This window comes from Mobula hypostoma, chromosome 20 (genome assembly GCF_963921235.1).
Source record: "Mobula hypostoma chromosome 20, sMobHyp1.1, whole genome shotgun sequence".
NCBI lineage: Eukaryota > Metazoa > Chordata > Chondrichthyes > Myliobatiformes > Myliobatidae > Mobula > Mobula hypostoma.
In genome coordinates, this window is record NC_086116.1 from 8,550,600 (window position 1) to 8,578,371 (window position 27,772).

The 27,772-nt window shown below is 43.4% G+C and overlaps 1 protein-coding gene across 17 annotated transcripts in view; it reads left to right on the forward strand.

Moving 5' to 3' along the window:
• The window catches only part of sox5 (SRY-box transcription factor 5), a 396,739-nt gene that overhangs the window by 289,675 nt on the left and 79,292 nt on the right, over positions 1–27,772 (forward strand). For 15 of the 17 annotated variants that reach the window (XM_063072335.1, XM_063072336.1, XM_063072334.1 and 12 more), the window contains one exon: positions 20,259–20,405. In XM_063072335.1, coding sequence (XP_062928405.1) covers positions 20,259–20,405 — 147 coding nt within the window. The remainder of the gene's footprint in view (positions 1–20,258; positions 20,406–27,772) is intronic. The other 2 variants (XM_063072328.1, XM_063072329.1) reach the window with 1 other exon arrangement.

Consider the following 27,772-nt stretch of genomic DNA (forward strand, 5'->3'; position numbering starts at 1 on the left):
TGACCAGTCCAGTTTATTGTCAATTCATATTCCCAGGTATTTGTAATCCTCCACCATGTCCACACTGACTCCCTGGATGGAAACAGGGGTCACCGGTACCTTAACTCTCCTCAGGTCTACCACCAGCTCCTTAGTCTTTTTCACATTAAGCTGCAGATAATTCTGCTCACACCATGTGACAAACTTTCCTACCGTAGCCCTGTACTCAACCTCATCTCCCTCAGGACAAAGGGAATATGTCTGGTAGGGTGAGACCAAATGTTTGGTGAAGTTATCGTAGAAATTATCATAGAAGAAGCAGTACATTTTGCTTCTCTGTCTGTGTATTGTGCTGTTAATAGTGAGACTCAATTGGCCAGACTATACCAACAGAGTTAAAATGCCACAATATCTAGTTCTAATAAAAACAAAAAGAAAGGCTGAGAATGGAAATGCAATTGTTTTTCAATAAAGGGATGGCCAGGAAATGTGCAGAGATGGTTGCAACATAAGCCAAGATAAGAATGGCTCACTCAACCATCTATACTACAGAAATTATTGGGAAACGGTGTATCTTGCTTCTTTTAGCACAGCTGATTCTGGTTAATTGTGCTGTTGCTTAATTGAAGAAGCCATCTTATTTGGGTCAACTCTTAAAGACCAAAAACTAAAAGAGAAAATAATCATGATTCCCTTAATTTATTTGGGACACTATGCCACTGAATTGAGAAAGAAAGCTGCTGCTGAACAGTTTGTAACTAGTGTCAATTGCATGCACGTGTGTGGCCGTTACACACTACACCATGCTTAGAATGCATGAACAGTTTTTGAATATGGTCAGTTGCATGTGTTCATGTTCAAAGAGCAGTGATTTTTGTCACTGATAGTCAGCGAGAAATACGCAGTAAGACAATTCAGAACTGCCAGAAATGGCCGGGAGTGAAGATTTCACGACTTCAAGTTAGGACCTTAAAAGAATTTGAACTTATCAACAATCATCTTGACTGTTACAATGAAAATGAAGATTTGGAGGATGCAATCATGGAAAGCATTGTTTGAAGGCAGTCCGTTATCTACACTAGGTGTCTGCACCGATTTTCTTCATTTACAGTCAAGCAAAAGATAAAGGCAGCAGACATTGGATGAATTCCCTCATCAATAACTATTACAAACTAATACACAGTTATATAATACTTTCTATAAGTGTTCTATTTTGTTCTATATTTCATTTAAATACATAATTTGTTACTCAGTTAAACAGTAGTTTGTTTTTTATATATGTATCTTTTTAACTATTTCCATGAAACTTTGTGGACCAAAATGTACTGGCCCCAATGTGTCCCAATGAATCCGAATCCATTGTGTTTCTTTTCTTTGCTATGTTGCCCATACTACTTCCCCATACTGTCATGGTCCGGTCCGTGATGTCCGCATTCCAGTTCACGGTCTGGTCCGCCGATTCCTTATTCTGGGATTTCCTGTTTTCCCTTGTTCCATTGTGTGCCTTGATTGAGGCACCTGATTCTCGTTTTGGGCTGGAACATAAATACCTCTCAAACCAAGGATTCCCTGCTGGACTATTCCCTTCCCCTTCCTTCGGAAGCCTCGCCTGCATCCCCGTCAAGTTCAACTGCCGAAGTGAGACTGGAACCTTGCCACGCCAAGTAAAGGAACTATCTATTGTTGAGTTTGGAACTATCTCTTTGTGTCCCCGTGTTTAGGGTCCATGTCAAAGAAGAGTCCCAGCCCTAGGTCCTGTTCCCAAGGAGGGGTCCTGACTCTGTGTTCTGTGTTCCTGTGTTCCTGTGTTCCAAGTTCCAGGCGTTGTGTTCCAGTCCTGTCCAAGTTAAGGCTTCGTGTTCTTGTCCAGTCCAGGAGTCCCTTGGCAGTTTACCTCGGCAGTTCCCTCATCAAGTGTCCTTGGCAGTCATCCTGGCCCTGCATCTTAGAAAGGGTCCCGGCCCAGTACGCTAAGGAGGAGTCCCAGCTCCGTACCCAAGAGCCGAACCAAGCCAAGTCCAAGAGCCGAGCCAAACCTAGTCCAAGACCCTCATCCTGCCCTGGAGTACCTCGTCCAGTCCACGTCCAAGGTTCTGAGCATCCAGTCCATGTCCAAGGCTCTGTGTTCCTGTGTTCCAGGACCAAGCCCAGGCACAGTGTTCCAGTCCCGTGCCAGTCTGAGCTTCGTGTCCTCATTTAGTTCCGGTGCCCTGCCCAGCCCGGTGCTGGAGATTCTTCGTCCTGTGCTGGGGTACCTCGTCCTGTGCTGGGGTACCTTGTCCTGTGCTGCGGTACCTCGTCCCGTCCTGTAGCCACATCCTGTCCTTGCCAAGATCCTAGTCCCGAGTCCTTGCCTAGATCCAGGTTCCGGTTCCGAGTCAAGACCCAGGTTCTGGTTCCGAGTCAAGACCCAGGTTCCGGGTCCTTGTCCAGGCTCTGGTTCTGGAGTTCCATGTCACTAGTCCAGGCTCCTTGTTCCTAGTTCCCCGTCCGGTTCCCGTGTCTCTAGTCCAATTCCTAGCCCAGGCCCTGAATCCTAGTCTCGTCCAGGGCCTATGTCAACGTCCAGCGTCGTTTCTTCCTGACTCACCTTGCTATCTCGATAAACCTAGTCCTGTTCCTAGTACTTCAGTGTCTGTGTTTTGCATTTGAGTCCACTCCCAGTGCCCCCTTGTAACACACACACAAAGCTTGGTTTAAGACTGTGACTGTGAAATGCATCTGCCTTTATAATGGGCTCTAACCATCACCAGACTAACAAAAAAACTGAAAGGTTTTGATTTTATCTCAGTCTGGTATAATTGGAATTGGAATTGGTTTATTATTGTCATATGTAACAAGATACAGTGAAAAGCTTGTCTTGCCTACTGTTCATATAGATCAAATCATTACACAGTGCACTGAGGTAGAACAAGGTAAAACAATAACAATACAGAATAAAATGTAACAGCCACAGAGAAAGTGTAGTGCAGATAAACAATCAGATGGATCATATCAAACTACTCTGGATAGTGATGTCAAGTGTCCATTGTACTGTGCGGGGAATCAGTTATTAGTTTGTAAATATGCAATAAATTTTTTTTCAATGATCTAGAATAGACTAAACAAGCACCATGGTAGTGTAACGATTAGCACTATGTTATCACAGTTTGGGCCATCGCAGTTTGGAGATAGATTCCGACACCATCTGTAAGGAGTTTGAACGTTCTTCCCCGTGAATACATGGGTTTCCTCCAGGTATTGTGGTTTCCAAAGACGTACCATTTAGTAGGTTAATTTGTCATTGTAAAATTATCCCGTGATTAGGCTGGTATTAAATTGGTGGGATGCTTGGCGATGCGGCTTATTGGGCTGGAAGAGCCTGATTTACGCTGTATTTCTAAATAAATAATATATAAAATAAAATAAATCAAATCAGGAGTTAGGAACAAGAAAGGAGACAGAATAGAGTATTTCTTTAAAAATAATTAAATCAGGTCCTTAATTGACTGCAACTTGCTTGCTCCACTCAGAATTTCTCATCCAGTTTCTAGTTGTGACGATCTGCCTAGGGTCACCAGGTATAAAGATAAATATCTAGGACCCTGCTGTGAAGAATTCAAAAGAAAAAGCTTGTGGCATTTAAAATAACTTCTTTGGTACCTTAGAGGAGTGTAATTCTAACCCGCCTGTGACTATTTGTTTAATGGAGTCTATTTAGTTTCTGATTGATTAATGTGGAAAGGCTTCAGTCAATGAAAATGGAAAGATCAGGCGGAGGAGTGGATGGTTTGTGGGGTGAAGTAGTCAGAAATATAGTGACAAAACTTCCAAAAAACACGGCCAACAGCAAACCTTGTGAGGAGTTTTAGGCTTATTTTCTGTCAGCATTTTTTTTAATGCGCAGTTTCCAGATCAGTGGACAAAGCTGCCCTGTTCATTCGATCCTGGGGAAGTGTGCGCTGCTTTTGCATCTACAAGAGGACGTGTTTTCTGCTAGGTGAAGAGACTGGCCTTCTCTGATTCCAGTCGATCGGATCCTGCAAAGTCAAAGTTAAGGTTGTTGTCGTCTGCACAGCGGAAGAGAAAAACTTACTTGCAGCAGCATCACAACAGATAAGCAGCATTTACAAGAGAAACGCTAATTAAATATAAAAAAACGCAAGAAAGAAGACAATTAGAACAGGTCCATTGTAGTGCAAGGCGGTCATAGTGTTGCTATCCTGAGAGATGCCAACAGGGTTGTTGGTTCAAAGGCTCAGCTGATTCTTTGCATCAGTGCAGTGTGTGATCTGTCACAGGCACATAGCTTCATACAAACAGCATTCACAAGAGAAACACTAATGTAAATTATAACAAATTTTACAAGAACACAGAACAAATGGAACCCAAAGTTCATAGCAGTTCCGTCATAGTATACACTGCGTAGTGATCAGGGTTGTGCAGGTCAGTTTAAGAACCGGTGTTTGAAGGGACACTCACGAGATGCTGGAGGAACTCAGCAGGCCAGGTAACATCTGGTACCTGAACACCCGATGCTTCGGGTCAGGACCCTTCATCAGGACTGCTGAGGGATCTGTCCTCCTGAAGGGTCTCGGCCCGAAATGTCGACTGTTCACTCTTTTCCATAGATGCTGCCTGGCCTGCTGAGTTCCTCCAGCATTTTGTGTGTGACACTTGGATTTCCAGAATCTGCAGATTTTCCTGTCTTAATGTTTGCAGGGAAGTAGCTGTCCCTGAATCTGGTGATGTGGGACTTCGCTCTTCTGCGCCTTTTGCCCAATGGTAGCTGTAAGGAGGTGGCGGGACAGCACAGATGGTGGGGATCTTTAGTGATAGATGTTGCCTGCTGGAGGAAGTGCCTCCTGTAGATATTACCAATAGTGGGGAGGGAGGTATTGGAATGAGTCCACTACCCTCTGCAGCTTCTGTGGGATTGTCGACCATTTGCATGTGTTTGCAGAGAGGCTCACAGAATGTAAAAACACAGTCATTATTCAACAAAGTGTTGGAGAATGCACAGCAATATTGAAAGGTGTAGTTTTGAAGTTATCTTTTTATTAAGAGAGAAGCCCTGAAGTTTATGGCCTCTCTTTACAAGCAAAAAGATCTTTGAACTAGCAGTAGACTGACAAGCCCCTACCCTATTATACTAGGATTTGATTACTAGAAGCCCAGAAGTGTTTACTGTGGCAGGTGCCTTATTGATAATAAATTAGCTATAGATATACCTCGCCAGGAGTGCTGAATATCACAGGGGCCACCGTTTAGGAAGCTGACCTAAGAATCCTGTTACATGCAGAGAGCAGGTCAGTGTTTACAAGTACCATACATCCCCAGCTGACGCAGTGAATGACAGGTCCTCGCCCACTGAGCTCGTAAAATAGGAAAAGAGTGAGGGAGAGAAATACATGTGAAAGAGGAGGGGGAGAGTGAGAAACCAACCAATTAATGGCAAGGCTATTGGAAAATAAATGATGAGAATATTATGCTTGAGACTGAAAGGGATTCAGACAGTGCAAGTCCGGTTTTGAATGGAGATGTATTTACTGGCTGATGACCTGAAGATGAGACGAGCACCCTGTACATCCTCCTTCTGTAATGAACAGAAATGCTGGCGCTGTATAAAGAGGGTCAATTGAAGAGGTCATGCATCATATGGGGAGGCAGATGTTGAAACATATTGTAATGGATTACTCTTCTGTGCGTGGATTGGCTTGTGAAGAGCTGATCAGCCGGTGCTTAATACTTTCACTCGAGTCGAGGAATGTAATGAATTTACCTCAACAGCAGCATCTGGACGTGCTTTTGTTGCCGTGATCTGTAATGTGGCCTCCGCTGCAGTGAATGAGCAGAGCAAAAGCAAGGTGGGGAGCTGGAATTAGATGCCTAGCTGGTATTTTGAAACGGAGTCTTAACCCTTTATGAAACCGGGAGCCCGGTGCTGAGATTCCATTAGCCATTGTCCCGAGGAAATAAGTGGCATTTTATAATCAACTTTAATAACATAGTTGCACTTCCAGCTCATGAAGGAAATCTGCAGTGTAGCCCTTAGCGCAATTGCTGTTACAATGCCCGACGTACGATTGGGGTTTGACTCCCTTCCCTGTCTGTAAGGAGCCTGTTTGTTTCCCCCTATTACTCTCTCGGTTTCCTACGGGTGTTCCAGTTTCCTCCCACGTCTGAAAGGCGCACGGGATAGGGTTAGAGTTACTGCGTTGCCGTGATGCTATGTTGGCACCGGAAGTCTGGTAGGCTACCCAGCACAATCCTCGCTGACTTGAATCAATGCAAACTACGCATTTCACTGTATGTTTAGATGCACAGTACAAGTGACAAATAAAGCTAATCTTAAACCTGGGTTATTGAAGATGTTATTTGTAAGTGAGCCCAAAATATTTACGGGACGTTCTGATACAGATTACTTACTACCTGATTCTTATTTTTGAAGAATCTGCCTGTGATTCTACGGAGTTCTCCCAGGCTCAGGGTATCCCAAAGCGATTGATGAACAAAAAAAATAGTACTTTAAAAAAAAAGCTGGCCATGGTAACAATATAGAAATTGCGACAGTTAATTTGAGTGCAGCTAGGTCTCAGAAACACCAATGTGATTATGACAAGATAATCTATCTTCTGATGATATTTGAGCGATAAATATTGGCCAGGGCCCTGGGGAGAATATCTTCTGCACTTGCTGGATCAGAGCTTCAAAGTCATTTACAACTGCCTGAAGGGGCAGATGGTCCTTGGTTTATTGTCTGGATGACGGTACCTCTGAAGGCTTTGGCAAGCTTTCAGTGTCGCACTGTTGTATCGAGCTTTGAATCTGTACAAGCCCCTGAATTCTGTACAATAGTCAGTTACTTGGGTACGATGTTTGAAATTTTGGCTGTTTTGGAGGGGACGCTCCAAACTGCCTTTTTTTTTAAATACCTTTTCCGCCAGTAGTTTTTTTTTATAAATCATCCATCATTCTGCCTGGGCAATTAGGAACTGTATAAATCACATCTGGCACTACGTGAAGCCAAATGGAACAAAAGGAAAGCAGCTTAACCATCAACGTTCAAAGGTCAGCCCTTTGAAGCATTACAAAGGTGTTACATTTAAAATGCCAAATGAAAAGGGGATGTTAAAATTTCATTCAGCCCATATGATTTGATCACCTCTGTTTCAGCCTGGCTTCCTCTGACTTTCTATGTGTATCATAGACACATGCAGTAGAGAAACAGGCCCTTCAGCCCACTGAATCAGTGCTGACCATTAAGCACCCACTTACTGCAATTTTATATTAATTCTATTATACTCTTCCCCACTTTCCCATCAACTCCCCCTCCCCGACTCCTGCCAGATTCTACCCATCACCTACACGCAGTGTCTCTTTAGGCTACCTACTCCCACTTATCTGACATGAAAGGAAATTGGAGCACACTGTGAAAATCTGAAAGAGAACGTGCAGCCTCCTCACAAACAGCAGCGGAGTTCAGGAATGCGCCCAGGCTCTCTGGAGCTATGAGACAGCAACTGCACCGCTATTTTTCAGCAGTCTTCTTTTCAAAAAAAATGATTAAATTGACGTTAAAAAAAGGCCACTCCATAAATTCTTCTAAGATGATGTAAGCTGCAATGCATAGGTGCTGGAAGAAAAACAGCCAGGTCGTGTTGGTTAACAGTTGGGGTGGCACGGTTGAGTAGCTGTTTGTGCAATGACACCAGCAATAAGAATGAGGTTCGATTCCCGCCAAACTGTAAGGAGTTTGTACATCCTCCCCCTGACCTTGCAGTTTCCTCCCACATTCCAAAGACGTACGGTTAGGGTTAGTGAGTTGTGGGCCTGCTATGTTGGCTCCTGAAGTGCAGCAACGCTTGCAGGCATCCCCACCGCCCCCCTCCAGCTCAATCCTCGCTGATTTCATTTGAAGCGAGCGACCCATTTCTCTATATGTTTCGATGTACATATGACAGAATAGTTAAAAGTTAAGTTCAATTTTTTTATCACTTCATTTTTTAATTTCTGTCAACACTTTAATTCCTCTGCATTCATCCTCAAGCCAGTTCTTTTGCTGCCAGGCCATGAAGAGATGAAGTAACTCACCCTGGCTCTCTTGCCTTCCCTCTGAATCGCTGTGGCAGCGCCTAAACTGAGTTCAGCGACCTTCTCCCTGTGATTGGTGTCACTGGAGTCAATACAATGTGTGGTGTAATGTTCCCGTCATTATGAAACAATGGGCTCCTTCTATTTACTGAGAGCAAGGCTGCAAATGATTTGTTGACAGATGCAAACGACTTACACTTCAGTTCTACACTCCAGATGTCACATTCCAAACTTTTCACGCTTAATGTCGCACCCTAGGTGTCACTCACTGGATGTCACAACCCGACACCTCATTCCCAAAGCCACAGAACATGCCAACCAGGAGCAAGAGGTGGTTCTACATCTCCTTGAGCCATTTGACACAATGACAACTGAGTCTATATATCAGCTGCACTTTCTCACTCTATTCCCGTGTAATCCCTTGGTTTCCTTCGAAGCCAAAAATCTATCAGTCTCATTCTTGGATTCACAATCCTCAGAGTGGATATTGCCAAAAATTTTCTTTTTTTTTCTGAGTGAAGAAGTAATTTGTTCTCCTCCTGGCCCGAACTGCTGACCCTTATACGACTCACTGTAGCCGGGGAAACAGTCTCTCAGCATCTGCTCTATCAAGGCCTCCAAATAGGTTACAGCACTATCGTCTCCCTCTCATCTTTCTAAATTCCAGAGGACAGGCCTGCTCTCTTCCATTACCCTTCATAGGAGAGCCTGCATTATCCCACCAATCACACTAGTGAGCCTGCGTTACATACTCACTGCAGCACGCATGTTGTTCCTTGGATTATGTTGGCATAGATTACACTTCAAGTTGTAGTCGTCCTGTTTCATGTTGCACAGGGGCTTCTTATCATGAGCATTTGATATGTTTTCTGAACAAAGAGTTTCTAAGTAGGCAATGGCATTGAAAGTTAGGCAGAAAATAATTTTGATACATTAAAAAAAATAAAAAAAAGAACAGTAGAATTATATTGGAAGTACAAGGGTGTTTAAGCTCAAAACATCAAATGTCCACTTCCCTTCATAGACGCTGTCTGGCCCGCTGTGTTCCTCCAGCATTTTGTTTTTTTTTGAGAATTAATTTTCAGGTTACCGGTGGGACTGGCAATGTACGAATGGGGGTAGTTGTTAAACCGATAAATTGGTTTATTCTTGTCAAATCTACCAAGGGGTAGTGCCCTCTGTACAGAATATTTCATCACATCAGTGCATTGAAGGCGTGTAAGGGAAAGCAGTAACAAAATGCAGAGTAAAGTGTTACAGTTACAGGAAAAGGACAGTGCTTGCAGATAATAAAGTGTAACAGCATGACAAGGTAGATTGTGAAGTCAAGACTCCATCCTAATATACAAGGGATCCATTTGATAGTCTTATAACAACAGGTGTTCATGAGTCTAGTGGTACGTACTTTCAGGCATTTGTATCTTCTGCCTGATGGAAGAGAGAATGTCCGCGGTGGTAGAATATGATGCTTACTTGTGTTTGATGGAGAGTTCTAGGTACAATACCCGTCTTCTGTGTTCAGAAACTTGATACAGCCCGGCCGATAGCTAAATAAGGAAACGTGGATTGGCATGCTGCATCTAAGCAATCACAGAATCAAATGGACAACGTATACATGTGATTGGGGTGCTGCTTGATCTTGATGTAAATTAATGGAAGAGAGTAGGGATGAAATAATTAATGACGGCTTTCAAGGAGTGACAGTAAATTCATGGGCAAATCAGCATGAAGCAATGATTATTTATTCGAGTTAAGGCCAAAACGATAGCTCAGAAATCAAAGTTAGTCATGAACAGCCTAAGTTCTGGTGCAAATACTGCCCAGTCTGACCGATGAGACTCAAGAGTGACAATAAACACAGGAAACATTAAAGAGAGGAGTAGATGAAGGTCTCGGCCCAAAATGTTGGCTGTGTTCTTTTCCATAGGTGCTGCCTGGCCTGCTGAGTTCCCCCAACATTTTGCGTGTGTTGCTTGGATTTCCTGCATCTGCAGATTTTCTCTTGTTTGTGAAAGAGAGGAGCTGCAAAGTTTTAGAGATCAGGGTTTTGAAGAAGAAAAGAGGTTAGCTTACCAGAGTTATGACATATTTTCTTTCTGTCCCTGAACAATGCAATTGTGTGACTACAACTCTGCACTCTCTTCCCAAACTAATGCCATCCTAATCGATTCTGAGATAGGAAAATGATACAAGTACAGAGCATGTCACCTACGGGAGGTGAGGAACTGAAGCACTTACTGATTGCTTGAAAGTAATTTTAAACAGCTGTTGGAGGAAGTGGTGGAAACAGATATGATAGCAATGTTTAAGAGGCATTTAGACGGACACGTCGACAGGCATGGAGTGGGGTAGTGTAGACCATGTGCAGGCAGATGGGCAGCTCAAATTGGCGTTACAGCTATTGCCATTAAGGTTGTTATACAAAGCAGAAAAAGACACTCTCCCTACTTTGTAACTTCTTTAAACCCTAGAACTAGATTGCTGCCTTTCTCCAATTCTTGTTCATGCAAAACCTCTTTTCTGCACCAAGTCATTGCAGTCCATCATGCATCATGAACGTTCTACCAACTGCGTTATGCTCCTGTCTACCGTCGTCCTCAGATGCCAAGCACAACAAATATCTATACTCAGTGGCCATTTTAGTAGGTAACTCCTGTACCTAATAAAGTGGTCATTTAGTGCATGTTCATGGTCTTCTACTGCTGTAGTACATCCACTTCAAGGTTCAATCTGTTTTCCATTCAGAGATGGTCTTCTGCACACCACTGCGTAACACGTGGTGATTTGAGTTACTGTCAGCTGCCAGTGAGCTTAAGCCAGTCTGGCCATTTCCTTCCTTCCTCTCTCATTAACAAGGAGTTTTTGCCCACTGAACTGCTGCTCGCTGGATGGTTTCTGTTTGCCACACTATTCTCTGTAAACTCTAGAAGCTGTTAGGCATGAAAATTCCAGGAGGTCAGCAGATTCTGAGATACTCAAACCACCCCATTTAGCAACTACAATCATTCCACAGTCAAAGTCACTTAGATCACATTCCTTTGCCGCTCTGATGATTGGTCTGAACAGAAACTGGACCTCTTGACCATGTCAGCATGCTTTTATGCATTGAGATGCTGCCACTTAATTGGTGGATTAGATATTTGCATTAGTGAACGGGTGAACAGGTGCACATAATAAAGTTGTCTCTGAGTGTATATTCTCACTTTCAATGCTTCGTATGAGCTGGACCTCACTTTCTCACCTCACCTTCAATGAGTGGAAACAGCAGGGATGGAAGAATTCCACCCAGTGGCCTGGTCTGGATGTACTAAGGCCTCAGAGGTGTGAAGAATGAGCGGTAAAGCCTTGGCCCACCCAGTGGCAATCACATTTCCAGGCGTCTGACAAATTCCAATTTTAGGCGCCTGACAAAGCTGAAATTTTCTGTAATAACACAGCCTGCTCACCTCATCTGAGTAAGCATTCATCTGCGGACACTTGATGCATTAATTAAAGGAGATCGCCATTCTGATTATAACAGCAGGACTACTGAAAATTACTCTGCATCATGGCCCATTTTTGTCATGTCTGACCCTCAATCTGCCAAAGTCAATATAAGCAACACTTAAAATAAATATACGATTTTTTTTATTTCTTCTGGATTATCACCTTGATAAATGTTTATGATGCCGAGGTTCAGAAGTAGGAGGGAGAGTGGTGTTTATCTGATGGACCATTAGAATCTGTGTGCAGACTCTGAGCTCTGGAATACCCCCACCAGACATTATGGTATCTAACCTCTCCCCCCCTCCTCTTTCATTTAAAGCCTACCACTTTTGACTTAGTCTGTCCCTTAGCTTCTTCTGTGAACATCCTGAAAAGTCTTACTACAATGAAGGTTCTGCTCCTCCCCAGGTTATGTACAGCCTATACATAAGAATGAGCTTTTGGGAGACCAGTTGGGTGGATTTTCTTGCTGCCACAGGGCTGCAGGTATCTTCTGCTGTGATAGAACTTTGGTTTCTGGCTGCATTTCTGACTTACACACACAATCAGTTCACAAGGAGTACATGGATGTGCGGGGTATGGAGGGCAATGGTTCTGGTATGGGTCGATGGGACTTGGAAGAATAATAGTTCAGCATGGACTAGATGGGCCAAAGGGCCTATTTCTGTATTGTAGTGCTCTATGACTCTACCCATGTACTTCACTAAATTTAATTTAATGAATGAATTTATTTAAATCTTACATCCATCCCGTGACATGAAGGAGTAAAAATCTTTCCATTATGACCTCCATTGCAATGTGCAGACATGTGAATTTTTAAGTCTAATGGCTTGTAGAAAGAAGCTGTCCTATAGCCTGTTGGTCCTGGCGTTAATGATGCAGTAGCATTTGCCAGATGGAAGCAGCTGAAACAGTTTATGGTTGGGGTGTCTGGTGTCCCCGATGATCTTCCAGGCCTTCTTTACACACCTGCTGCTATAAATGTCCTCAGTAGAGGGAAGTTCACATCCACAGATGCGCTGGACTGTCCGTACCACTCTCCGCAGTGCCCAACGCTCAAGGTTGGTGCAATTCCAATACCAATCAGGATGCCAGTTTTTCAGTTCTTTACATATTGTTATTATACCAGCCTCAACCACCTTCTCTGGTGTCCTGTTGTATATAAACACCACCGTCTGCATGAGAAGTTGCCTCCTGAGGTTCTGTTTAAATGTTCCCCTCTCACCTTGCACTCAGAGGGTGGTGTGAGTGTGGAACAAGCTGGCAGTGGAGGTGGTAGATTGCAACATTTGGGAGAAGTTTGGATAAGTCTGTGGATGGGAAGGGTATGGAGAGCTGTGGTCCAGGTGCACGTCAATGGGACTAGGTAGAATGATAGCTCGACATTGACTAGATGGGCTGAAGAGCCTGTTTCTGTGATGTAGTGCTCTATGACTCTGTGAACCCTGTCATAACCTGGAGAGTTTACCCGTACAAATTGTTGCAACAAACAACCTACTGGAAGACCTCAACGAGTCAAGCAGCATCTGTGGGAAGAAAGGAATTGTCGATGTTTAACATTGGAACCCTGAATCGGGATCCCCTGCACTTTCCCCTGCAGTCGTAGGAGATATCAGATTTGCCCTTACACCATCTGCTTCAGCACCATCCAGGAGCCTAAGTAGCCCTTCCCAGTAAGGCAACAATTGATATGCGCTTCCTTCAACCAAGTGTACTTTGCCATGTAAAACTTGTTATTGGGTTTTAAAAAGTGATAAGCAAACACCAACAAAAATCAAAATGGTTGTATGATCACCTTTACTTCATAGTTATCAATTACCTTTGACTTCAAAGCAGAGAACATGTTGTGCCAACGTTTTAACCTACTCTAAGATCAATCTGATCCTTCACTCCGACATAACTCTCCATTTTTCTATCATTCATGTGCCTATCTGCCTAACGTATCTGTTACTACCACCACTCTTGGCAAGCTGTTCGCCACTCGATGTCTAAAAAGAAACTTACTTCTGATATCCCCCCTATACTTTCCTCCAATCATGTTAACGTTATGCTCTCTTGTATCATCAAATGTAGACTTCGCAGAGCAAGACCAGTGACTGTTTGCCACCGTGAAGCTAATGCTATTGCACCTAGTCTGTTGTCTCATTTCTTTCCGATTGCAAAAAAGTTTCAGTCAGTGTTTAGGCCGAACTCTTCCTCACTAATGTGCAGTGCTCCCTATTGCCTCCCACACCGCAAGCAGGAGCATTAACGCAGATGGTAGAGCTGCTACCTCACAGCGCCAGACACTTGGGTTCAGTCCTGACCTCAGGTGCTCTCCGTGGGGAGTTGGCACGTTCCTCCTGTGACTGCACGGTTTTCCTCCGGTTCCCTCCACATCCCAAAGATTGGTCGGTTAAAAGACTCCTCGTGTCTCATTGAGTGGCACATTCTGAGGAGCGTAAAGAGAGTTAAATGGGTTAGTGTAAATGGATGGATAATGGTCAGTGCGGTTTAGATGGACCAAAGGGCCTTTTTCTGTATTGTATCTCTCTGTGCCTCTAAGTTATGTGCTATCGGTCCGTGTTTGTACTAATGACATCTCTGAAACTCTGTTCCTTTGGCGACCATGACTTGATAATTCATGAGAGAACAGAACAGTCATAAGGGAGCCTCCCATTGAGATCATAGAGTTTGTGGGTTAATGTGGAATACATGGACATTGTGCTTTGATTAGCCCTGGTAGTTTGATAGCTGTGCGAGTTCCCAATCTCTTAAGTACAACAATGAAAGCAAATTATACACTGATGGTTACACATTTACATTCTTAAATTATTCTATTAATGTTCCTGTGCCAAGGTGCACATGAATGAATAGATTTATCAGATAATTATCTGTATCTCTCAAGATGTCAGTTGACATCCATTATCATCTTGTAAGGGTTGAACAGATTCAGCCAAAATAACTATTTGCTTAAATAGATTTTAGATTGTCAGAAATATTTTCTGTTGGGTGTGTGATTAAATGGTGGCTTGTCACCTGTGGAAATATGGGTTTCAATGTATTAAGCCTGCATTCATGAAGTGCCATTCCGTTCCTCAGAACATGTCAAAGTGCTTCACAGCCAATAAAGTGTGAATCATGTTGTAATTTAAGAAACATGCCATCAGTGTGTACACAGCATGATTCCACAAGTGGAAAGATGATAATAATTTGACAACACACATCAAAGTTGCTGGTGAGCGCAGTAGACCAGGCAGCACCTCTAGGAAGAGGTACAGTCGACGTTTCAGTCCGAGACCCTTCATCAGGACTAACAGAAGGAAGAGTTAGGCAGCTTGCTTTAGTAATGAGTCAGCAGATAGACACTGGCCAGGGCACCAGGTGAAGTTCAATTACAGCTAGAGCGTTGTGCGTGGACTCCTTTGCGGGTCGGAACTCTCTGAGCTGAATGGAAATGTCAGCCTGGATTTTGTGCTCATCTTTGTAAGGTGGGGCTTCAATTTTTCTATGTAGGTCAAGGGTTGACCTCAGATTATTTCTTTAGAAATTATGATCCATTGCCAGTTGTGAAAGTCTGACTTCACAAGAGGAACTCAGCAGGTCAGGCAACGTCTATGGAGCAGAACAGAGAGTTGACATTTTGGGCCAAGACCTTTCACCAGGACTCCTGAGTCCCGAATCGTTGACTCTTTATTCCCCTCCATTGATGATGCATGACCTGCTGAGTTCCTCCAGGATTTTTGTGTATGTTTTTCTAGATTTCCTACAACTGTAGAATCCCTTCTAACTTCCCCCTTCCTTGCCTTCACTGCTACCTGGATTTTCCCAGTTCTGATGAAGGCTCTCCGTCTGAAAGCGTTAGCTGTTTTCTCTCTATCCATAAGTGCTGCCTGACTTGCTGACCAGCAATTTCCACTTTTATTCCAGATTTCTGGCACCTGCAGGTTTTTTAAAATTCCCTTTTCATGACGTGCCATTCTTAATACAGTCACAATAGACTGAAGTGCACAGCACACAGCTGTCAATAGAGGTGCTGAGTGGGGCTTCATTCAGCTTGGTTTCATATGTGAGTGTGTTAATGGAGAATAGGCAGCTGTCTGGCCCAGACTGCCACAAACTCAACAGCTGTGCTATTTTCATTGTTACAGGTGACAAGTTCAGCTCTTCTGCTTTACTCAAAGTGACAAAAGCACTCAGGGTAATGGCAGGTTGCTGGTGTTTGCTGGCTGTCTTCATTTATATTGAAGCTGCCATTCCTTTGAATGGCTTTACAGATGTTTTAGTTAGATTGGAAGTGAATCCTCCGAAACTAAATTGACAAAGTCGTGTGTGTGTGTGTGTGTGTGTGTGTGTGTGTGTGTGTGTGTGTATATATGTGTACATGTCTGTATGTCAGTGTTTGTGCATATCTGCATATGTATATGCTAGTATCTGTCTTGTGTGTGTATGTCAGTGTATTTATATCTGTGTGTATGTATGTGTATATGCTATATCTCAGTGCATGTGAGTGTGTGTGCATCTGCTTATGAGTGTGTACTTACGTGTATGTTTATGTGTGTACGCATGTTTCTGTGTGTGTGTGTGTGTCAGTGCATGTGGATGTATGCATATGTATGTGGGTATTTATGTGCGTATGTATGTCTCTGGGTGCCTGTGTGTATGTGTGTTAATACATGTGTGCCTGTGCATGTATGTATGTCTGAATGCATGGCTATACTGGTATGCACACACCTACTTATGAGTGTGTACTTGTGTGCCTGTTTATGTGTGTTCGCATATGTTTGTGCATGCGTATGTGTGTCTGTCTGTCTGTTTGTGTTTGTGTGCCTGTGTGTTGGTAGATTTCGTTATTTATTGAGGAACAGCACAGAATAGGCCCTCCTGGCCCTTCGAGCAATGCCATCCAGCAGCTCCCGATTTAACCCTAGCCGAATCACGGGACAATTTACAATGACCAATTGGCCTACTCAGCAGTACGTCGTCGGACTGCGGGAGAAGACCGGAGCACCCGGAGTAAACCCACTCATCCCATCGGGAGGACATCAGAATTGAACTCTGAGCTCCAACACCCCGAGCTATAACAGCATCGCGTTAACTGCTGCGCTACTGTGGCACCGTAGATGGAGATGGTAAAAGAAAAATCGTGCTGTCACTGGGTATTAATGTTCTTTATCTGTGTTTGATTTAACAAGCCAGTCCTCATCGCCCAGCTCCCAGCCTTACTCTGGGGAAAATGCATGTTTAAACAATTCCTCCACTTCATCGTGACCCAGATTATTATTTTTTATTATTTTCCTGCCCTCGCAGTTTCCTTCTTATCTTTTTGCCCCCTCTGGGTTCCTGTGGCCACGTGCCCCCCTCGGCTGACCTAGGGGGCAGATGTGTCACATCCTTTATCTTCGCACGGTGATGGCCTTGCATCTCCCCCGAGTCACTGTTGAGTTTTGCTGCCTCCGAATGCTTAGTGTGCCGCTAAAGTGGCTGTCAGGCCATTGCTGCCTCCATTGATGGTGCTGAGTGATGGTTATTGGCCTCTGTAATGGAACTCAATTCAAACAGCAAATAAGCTTTGAATCAGTGGACTGGATACAACAAGATGTCAGCAATTTAGTATGCACCAGCTCACTGAGGAGCATGTTTATTCTTGTGCACACACTGAAGCAATCAGAAGGACAAACTGGGTGTAATTGGACTGAAATTACCTAAAATCACATTGCCATTTCCAAGTAAACTTCCTTCGTGGTGAGCATTATATTTGCCATTATTTGGAGAATGACACGGTGCAACATGAAAGGAAGTGCCTCGAGTGGGCTATTTCCCCCCTCTGACTTCCTATTAAGAATTAGTGGGTGGGGAAATTATAGCAAAGGAGACAGAAGTTCTCAGCTGCCTGATATCACTGATGAAGCAAAAAAGAGAAAGCCAGGCAGAAAATAAAACAGTGCTGGTCATTGTTTAATCGTGTTTAAATATAGAAAGTATTGCACAGCAAAAGAGTAAGCAGCAGAGGTGGCCGACATTTCCTTCCTCAGTTTAAAGGGTGAGGTTAAGAAACATGTTCTCTCATTTGTTAACCACATGTTAAAATGTGGCCCTTAACTTCACTGGCAGCTCAGCGTTGTGGGATCAGCTGGCTCTATGCTTGTTCTGGTTAGCAATCAGGAATATGGATCCTGTGGGTAGTCATCAGCGGTGGTTCCTCCCACCCCCCACCCCCCACATATCTAAATCTCGTCCGGTCCATGAGACCATAACACCATAAGACATAGGAGCATAATTAGGCCATTCAGCCCATTGTGACTACTCCACCACCCCATCGTGGCTGATTTATTATACCTCGCAACCCCACTGGGGTCCAGAAGGTCTAATTCTGCTTCTATATCTTATGGTCTTATTCTCCTGCCTTCTCCCCATAACGTTTGGCACCCTCACTATTCAAAAAACTATCCATCTCCACTTTAAAGATACCCAGATAAGTAGGCCCCCATAGCCTTCTGTGGCATTGAATTCCACAGATTCACTATCCTCTGGCTAAAGAAGTTCCTCCTCATCTCTGTTCTAATGTAATGCCCTTGTAGTCCGAGGTTGTGAACTCTGGTCCTGGAATCACCCACTATAGGAAACATCCTCCCCACATCTGTGCTATGTCAGCCTTTCAATGTTCAATAGGCTTCAATGGGAAATCTCCCTCATTCTTCTAAACTCCAGTGAGTATAGGCCCAGAGCCATCAAATACTCTTCATATGTTTCATTCCTTGGGATCATTCTTGCGAATCTCCTCTGTAACACCTCCAATGCCAGAAAATTCTTCTCAGATAAGGGGCTTCAAACTGACAACAATATTCCAAGTGTGGTCTGACCAATGACTTCTCAACCTATTCCTCCTATTATTGCATGCTTCCCCACATACATTCCGCTCCAGCCCCCCTATCACTCACTTTCATCCCCTTTCCCCTCTTTGGTTCGTTCGTCTACCACTGGTTCTCGTCATTCCTCCCATCTGGTTCTAGTTCCATTTGCCTTTCATCTCTCCCCTAATGATTCTATCACCCAATTGCTTGCTTGTCAGATTCCATTGTTGGTATTATTTGTCTCCCCTGTTTATCACCCTTCAGCAGCTGATACCACCTTCACCTTCTCCACCTAATTCCCGGTTACATCATCCTTTTTTCCTGTCTGTCTGCATAAATCGTGTTTCTCATCCTCACCACTGCCCTCTCCTCCTGCCTTTTCACCAGTTCTTCCCCTGCCCTCCTGTGTCTCTCAACCTTTCTCCCTCCACTACCTTCTCATTCTCTAAACTCTACCTTTCCCCTGCTTTCCATCTGTCTCCTGACTCCACCTCTCCCCCTTCCCTACCTTCCATCTGTCTCCTAGCACCTCCTCTCCCCCTCCCCATCCCTATAAATTATAATATTTATTGTGCTTAAAGGAAGGCTAATGAAGTAGTGTTCATGGGCTCTTCAGAACTCTGATGGCGGAGGGGAAGAAGCTGCTTCTCAATCGTTGAATGTGGGTGTTCGGAATCCTGCTCCACCCCGTTGACAGTAGAAGTGAGAAGAGGGCATATCTTGGGTGATGGGTGTGTCCTTTATGGCGGATGCTGCCTTCTTAAGACACCAGCTGTTGGATACGTCCTTGATGATGGGGCGGGCTTTGCCCATGATGGCTGATCTACCACACTCTTGTGATCCTGAGTACATCTATAGAAATTTGCAAGGTCTTTAGTGACATACCAAACCTCGCCAGACTCCTGATGGAGTAGAGCCACTGGCATGCCCCCTTCATGTGTCGGGCCCAGGGTAGCTCCTCTGAGATGCTGACAACCAGGAACTTGAAGTTGCTCACCCGTTCCACCACTGACCTCCAGTGAAGACCTTGTTCTTGTATGCCTCCCTATTGCCACCTGAGATCTTACCAACAACAGTGTTGACCTTTCCTCATGTAACCTAAGAAGGTATTTTCCATACCTGCATTACAGAAGTGAATGCCTGCTGGATGTCATATAGAGTGGAGGAAGGGCAGGCATCATTCTCCAGTGCTCTGTGGGCTCTGCTCTGCAAGGTTGTGGGTCTGTTTTGACTCTCAGGCTGGAGTAAAGGTCCAGTAACATGCTAGGAGGATCCACTGGAGCCACTGCCTTTTGGGTGAGATTTCTCACTGTCCTTGGGTGCAGCTGTCACACCCCTTGCACATTCAAACAAAAAGAGGAACAGAGAAATGGGAGCAGGAATAGGTCACTTGCCACTTGACCCTGCTGTACTGTTCCCGATGACGGTTGATCAAACCTTGATCTTAATACTGCTTTTGCAAGCCCTACCCACAGTGTCCGGATTATATTCAATTGTACTTGAATCACTCTGGGTTATCTAGTTGACTACTGCCATTCAGAAAATGATTGGACCTTGTTGCAGTTACGGTTACCATTGGATGATCCTGTTAAGAATGTGACACTAATGAATTGAATTGAAATTTAACTGGTTAATAAATGCCACTGTAATTCGGAATTTAACTTAGAAAAGAAAATTGCTGCGGATACCCTGTTCAACATCAATTTATGACTCATCAATAGCTTGCCCATGACTTTGTGCTTGTGAGTACCTGGTTCTTGGCGTAAAGCAACATGACATGAATTGTGTCCGGCCCACAGTGAAGTCATTCTCAATAATGAAAAGCATGGAAGTTACTTTACTGTGAGAGTGCGTTTTTCTAAGTGATGTCCATTGCTCCCTTTACAGCAGTTGTATGCAGCCCAACTTGCAGCCATGCAAGTGTCTCCTGGAGCCAAGTTACACAGTATGTCGCAGTCCAGTCTAAGCAACACACTATCACCCAACAACATCCAGGGAGAGAAAGGCAGGAACAGCCCCCCACCCAAAAGCAAGGTACTGTGATCATTATTTCAGAGCATGATGACTTTCAACTAACTGTTAATGGAATGTCCTTTTGCCACAGTCTGATCCTTTACAAGCGTCTATCCAAAATGGAGAGACAGTGGAGTAGTTTCATGGTGGTACACTGGTTAAATTGTTAGATTAGTGATCCAGACGTCTGGATTTAACTGATCTGGGATTAAAGAAACACTGGTCCTGGATTAAGATTTAACGTTCTTCGGGAAGGAAATCTGTCCTTACCACCTTCAGCATGCGTCCGCCAATGTGATTGATTCTTAATTGTGGCTCTACTGCAGATAGTTCAGGACGGGCAATATATGCTGATCCCTCCACTGATATAGACCAACACACACAGAATGCTGGAGGAACTCAGCAGGTCAGGCAGCATCTATGGTGGGGAATAAACTGGCAATGTTTCAGGCAGAGATCCTTCATCAGGACTGGAAAGGAACGGGGAAGAAGCCAGAATAAGAAGGTGGAGGGAGGGAAAAGTGTACAAGCTGACACTTGATACATGAAGCCAGGTGAAGGGGACTGTGGCGGGCAGGGGGTGTGAGGCCAGAGGCTTTCAGGTGATAAGTGGAAAAGGTAAAGGGCTGAAGAAGATGGAATCCACTGATGCCCTGATCCTGAAAGATGAATAAATATAAATCTCCAAGCCAATTAATTGTTTTACATCTGTTTTATTTTCTGAAGAGACCCTCGTAAAACTGAGAATCCCTTACCAGTTTGGGAACTTCAGGTGATCCCATCGCATTATTTAATGGGGAGCTGGGAAATTCCCCTTGCTAGCATTCATTCCCCATGCAACACCAGCAAACAACTCATTTTCCATTGACAACATCTTGTGTTTAATCTGGGAGCTTTGTTTCTCCTTGTAATAGAAATTTTACAAATAACTGATTGTGAGATGATTGGAAAGAATGAAGGTATAAACCAGAGAGAAAGGATCAGGAGTAAGTAGATGGGGAGATGTGGGAGTCACAGATTGCAACATAAACTTTAAAATAAAAGGCGCTTCTAGTTTGAAGGTTGTGGTAGAAGTCTGCAACCATTAGGCTCCCGAACCAGCATGATAACTTCACTGCCTTCAAGTTTGAACTGAGTCCATAATCTACAGACTCACCTTCAAGGACTCTACAACTCATGCTCTCAGCATTATTTATTTGTTATTTGCAAAATTTGTCTCCTTTTCCACATAGGTTGCTTGTCAGAATCAGAATTGGATTTAATATCACTGGCATATGTTGTGAAATTTGTTAATTTTGTGGCAGCAGTGCAATGAAATACACGATAGATATAGAAAAACACTGAATTAATGTAAGTATATATATATTAAAATAGTTAAATTAACATAAGTAGGACAAACAACAGAAATAAAAGAAGTATTGAGGGAGTATTCGTGGGTTCAGTATCCATTTAGGCATTGGATGGCAGGGAGGGAAGAAACTCTTCCTGAATCATTGAGTAGGTGTCTTCAGGCTTCTGTACCTCCTTCCTGATAGTTTGTCAGTCCTCATGTAAGCATTTTAAAATAAATTTTATTAGATTTCCTATGAAAACATACAAGAAAATGAATCTCAAAGTAGAAAATGGTAACATACAGTACAGTATATGTACTTTGACTTTGAAGTAACAAGCCCCATTAATTCACTGCTGATTCCAAAACCCAGCCATTGTATTTAAAGACTATCGCACCATTCCTAGTACAGTTTGTATAAAAAACCTGCTGGACATATATTTTGCCATAAGCCTACTTCCACCAGGGTCAATGGCACATATACTGTATGTCACCATATACTACCCTCAGATTCATTTTCTTGCAGGCATTTACAGGAAAATAAGGTTAACGTGTTAGCCCTATCATAGCCTTCATTCACGATACTCACAACCTTCTACAGATGCACAGTGGAGACCATCCTAGCATGCTGCATCGCTGTGTGGTACCACTTCTCTAAACTGCTCCCGTTAACTATGGACTCACTGTCAAGGACCCTACAACTCGTGTTTTCAGTAATATTTATTTTTATTTGCAATTTTTATTCCATTGCACTTTGTCCGTCTGTATTTTTCATTCATTCTATTGTGTTGTTTTGTTTTCTGGTGAATGCCTGTAAGGAAATGAATCTCAGGGCAGTATATGGTGACATATACATACTTTGATAATAAATTTACACTAAGCTTTCATACAATAGATCCCCTTTACTAAAACTGTGGTATCTGGGATATTTTGCCCAGAGTTAAAATATACCATCAATTTTCAATCATTTTCCAGGTGTTGATCAATTTGGTTGTTTAAATCTCAGTTGTACCTCAACAGCACAGGTTTTCTTTTACTCCTTTCTCATTTTTTGAAAACTTCCCCCTGGTCTTTAGTGTGTAGTCATATTGAGCAGTTTGATGGAGTGAATGACCCCTCAGTGGACCTTGGATATAGTATATTTGAACAGCAGGCTGTAATGTCTATGGGTCACATCAGGCAACGTAACTGGAAACTGAAACTGCACTTGGACAAAATCAGTAAAACTCTCACAATCCAGCAGTCCTGTGACTGGAGTAGTCAAATTGCTGGGATGTTACTCCTTTAATATGCAAACACACACATTAGTTTCACTTTTTTCACATGTTGTACAGGAGTTTAATCAGTTTTCATGTGAGCCAGGTGTATTTAAAGGAGTGAGAAATATATTCCAGATTCCGGCTCCATCATTCGAGGTTCCTGATCTCTGGTGTTCCTGACACTCACTCCAGCCCCAGCTACAGTCAGAACCCCCATCACACACAGCACCCCAGCTCTGACTGGACATCCTCTTCGCCCTCCGGATTTCCAGCTTACTCTGCGCACTGTCGAGGGCAAGAGGCAGATGCTGGACTATCAGGGTTTCTGAGTCATTGCCAGATTGTTGGAGTTTTACTCCTACTCCATCGTCATCGTGGCTATCCTTCGAGGTTGAGGATGATGGTCTTCGTTCTGAAGAGGTGGCCCACAGAGTGAAGATGCCTGTGTGTGTATTTGTTTAACGTGTACTTGATGTTGCACTCCAAGAAGCACACGATACTTCACAAATCAACCAACTGATTCCAATGGCATGGAAACCACGACGATTGGAGCTGATGGATTTGTTGCAGCCTTCAACCGCCTTCACAGCCGTTAAGTTCGAAGTAACTTCGTCCGCCTGTTCCACCGTTGAGGTCTTGGTTGGATTGTTCTTTGTCAGGGACCTCACCCTCGACCTTACTGCCATGGGTGACCCTACCAGGAGCATAGATCCAGATGGCATAGCTCTTGGGATCTCAGGACCACACAAGCTTCTCCACCGCAACAAGGTGACAATCCAAGGAGAAGTACTCCTACTACCTCACTGGCAAAGGTTGTCTGAGATTCAAGGCACAGCAACAATGTTCACTTTAAGATTCCAATGAAATGCATCGTTTGCATTAACAATCAGCTCACATAGGGATGTGCTGGGGGCAGCCAACAAGTGTTGTCACACATTCTGGCATCAACATAGCATGCCCACTGTGCTCAGTCTAACAACACAGAATGCAACAAAACCAGCAACAAAAACAAAACAAACCCCTTTCCTCTCTCCCACCCACCCACACACACACACACTGACAGTCCTCTAATGCAAAGACCTCCAGCCTCCTCAACTTCTGGACTTCTGATTGACGGTTGAACTCTGATCTTCAGTATTAGCTCCAGACTAGCCAATGGCGTGACCCAAACTCCAGGTGCGCCAACTAACTGGTCCTTGTGTCTCCTGCTCCCACGGACATATCTGAACCTGGGACAGCCCGACATCCACCCAAGCCACATCGATCTTTGAGTGCAGAGTGAAGGCGTAGACTTGGGCTGTCCTTCATTCCTATGCTCACACTATTGGCCTACATGCACGGAGCGGAGTAGCGAAGTCACTGAACTTCGAATGCGGAGCGTGAAGCGGAAGCTTGCCCTCTGACTCCTCCATATCACTGTCCCTAAACCCTATTCTGACCTCCTGCTTGCCCACATATCTGTCTGTTTGAGATGCTGTTCTAAGGGCAGCAAATTCCAACACATGCCTGGATTGCCAGGAATTGCAATGAAGTCGAATTGGCTCGTCCACCACAACATTAGTCATGGAATTGTAGCTATTTTCTCCCTAATAATTATGTTAATTTATGATGGATTGCTGCACTAATAGGCTTTTCTTTGTTGTAAAACTGTATTAAAGCCATAACTGAGGAATACCCTTTGTGACTTAGGAAGCTGGAGCCCTCTTAGCTCTGTAGCTTTTCACAGCATTTAAAGATTTGTCAGCATGAGTGTGTTGTGATGCCAAACATAGATTTTGCTGCTTCAACAAAGAAGAAATTATAAATTGAAGATTGATAGGTGATGAGATCCATGCAGAGCTCTATTGATTTTCATCTGGAGAGAAGAAATGTATATAAAATAGTCACAAAAACTCTTGAAACAGATCGGTGGATGTAATAAAGACCAACAATGACGTTGATTTCATCTTTAATGTAACTAATTGCTTCAGGGCAGTTCACAACAGCAACTGAAACCATATTTCCATAGTAAGTCACTTAGAGAAGAATAAGGCCAAACTTGGTCAATGGGTGAAGTTTTAGGGAATGTCTTAAAGGAGAGGTCAAGAGATGAAAGCAGTTCTAGAGCAATGGATAATGGGAGTCAAAGGCAGAGATAAATGTAAAGGATGAAAAACCACTGAATTGTGGCTTTTATATGCCATGGTCAGAGGCCATTCAGCCCATCCTGTTGGTGTCAGTCAAAAAAGAGTCATCCAGCCTACTCCTGCCCTCCATTGGTCTACAGGTCAAGGCTCCATCAAGTGCATATCCAAATACTGTTTAAATGTGCTGCTCGAGGAACTCCTGTAGGCGGCATCAGTGATCGGAGAAGCACAGTCAACATTTCAGGACCTTATCGAACTGTCTTTGTACTCTAAAGATCTGCAGATAGCAACTGAAGGCCCCTACATTCTCCCACACCACTCAACAGGTTCCCTTGCCTTGTACATGTCACCAAATGCATCACCTCACTTTTCTTCAGGTTAAAGTCCACGGGTCATCTTCAGCCCAACAGACTCTATGTCAACCACTCAGCGATTTTTATATCATCTGTAAACTTCTTCGCCATGCTTCCTACATTTAAATCTATGTCATTAATAAAAAGCATGAGACCAAGTTCACAGCCCAGCAGTTAGTCTTCCTCTCCCTTGTCAGTGATTTAGACCCAATTTACAGCTCTCTTGGCTCTCACAATGTGTTTACCTTTGGGACAGTCTGCAGACTATATCAAACACCCTGCCCTTACTTTCTGCCCTCCTCAAGGAAATGTAGTTACCAGATAGACATGGGCTTCCCTCATCAAATCCATGCTCCCTGATCCAGATTAATCTGTGCTGTTCTAAATGGTTCATGCTGTCCCCCAGAATTGATCCCAATAATTTGCCCACCTATGAAGATGGATTAACTGGATTGGAAGAACTCTGTTCTTCCCTCCCTCTTTTTAAAAACAATGTTATAAACAGTTGTTTGAGCCTTTGGCACCAATCCTGTAATCAGACAGGGTTGACAATGGTGATTAGAGTCTCTTCAGTTTGCCGTTTTATTTCAAATAGACTGGGTTATATTTAATCTGGCTGTGGTGATCTATCCACTTTCAAAGATCCTAAAACTTAATACCTCTTTTTTGATGCTCATCCCATCCGTTATCTCACATTCATCCTTCTTTTCTGTGATTTAAGAATCAACCTAGTTTATGGAGAGGGTCACAAAGTATTCATTCAGAACCTTACCCACACTTGCCCACACACGAGTTATCTTTTTTTGTCCTTGAAGGCTGTAATATTTTCTTGGAGAACAAAGAGACTGCAGATGCTGAAATATGTAGCGTCCATTCGCTGGAGAAGCTCAGCCACTCAAGGAGTGTCTGTGGAGGGAAAAGGACAACATTCCATTTCCCTCCACAGTTTCTTCCTGACCCACTGAGTTTCTCCAGCATCTTCTTTGTTGTTCCTAACATTTCCTTTCTTATTCTCTTGTTGTTTATGTATTTGTGAAGAATCTTTAGATTTTTCTTCCCAATGGAAACCTTCCTCCACTCCATGAATTCTGTCTACACTTCCCACTGCCTTGGTAAAACAGCCAACGTAACCAAAGCTTCCACCCACCCCGGATGTTTTCTCTTCTCCCACTCCTCCTCCCAAGATACAAAAGCCTGGAAAGATACCACCAGGCTCAAGGACAGCTTGTATTCCATTCTAATAAGACCATTGAGTGATTCCCTAGGATGATAAGATGGACTTGCGACCTCACCTTTACCTTGCACATTATTGTCTGCCTGTACCTTTCTCAGAAACACTATTCTGAATTATGTTATTATTTTCCATTGTTTTCTCTCAATGCACTGTTGTAATGAATGGATCTGTATGAATGGTATGCAAGAGATGTTTTTCACTGTGCCTCAGTACATGTGATAGTAATAAACCAATTTACCAATTCCCTCTGCACCATGTCACTGGGGGCTTTAGGCTTGACAGTCTCACCCATTTCCTTTGTGTGAACATGTTAACTTTTTGGATCTCTTTCAATGATTTAACCTTTCTTATGGGCTATTTCTATAAGGAAGACCCAAAGAGTTATTGGCTTGTAGTAGCCAATCCACTTGAAGGATATTAAGCTTGTAGGAACAGAGGAGACCAGGCCCACTAAGTCAGCTCTAAGTCATTGCACCTGAGCCATCTTCTTAATTTCATTATTTCCTTTCTATTATAAAAATCCAAGATCTCATGCATTACTTTTTGAATGAAAGAGCAAGGTTAAAGAACATTACAGCTGACTCCTGCTCCTATCTACTCTCCATTCTTCTGTTCAGTTTCGAGTCTCCAGTTCTCCCAAAATCTGCATGGTTACCAGGACGTGATTTCTGGATTTCCACTTTGTGGTCCAATGGCAAGGAGACATGATGACTATCAAGCAAAAATGGAATGCATTAAGAGAAAGACTGGATTGTCCTTCAAATATAGTGTCACCTAAATAGCACAGAATAATAAGAGTTAGTGTAGATTTACTCAACAGTTATGATGTTACTTGAAATTAATAAATTTGGGATTACATTAGAACATCTTGAGCATTTAAGGACATAAGATTCAGCTGCTGTGATTGTTTCCTTAGATGCTGATGATAGATTAGAAATTATTCAGCGATTAAGGGGACAAGTGGCCCCTGGGAAATCTGTGACCTTCACCACACAAACACCAATTTGACATGAATGACCAATAACCCAGCTGTAGGAACTTACATAGGCCTCAGATGCTGAAAGAAAGCAAGTTATTCTCAATGCA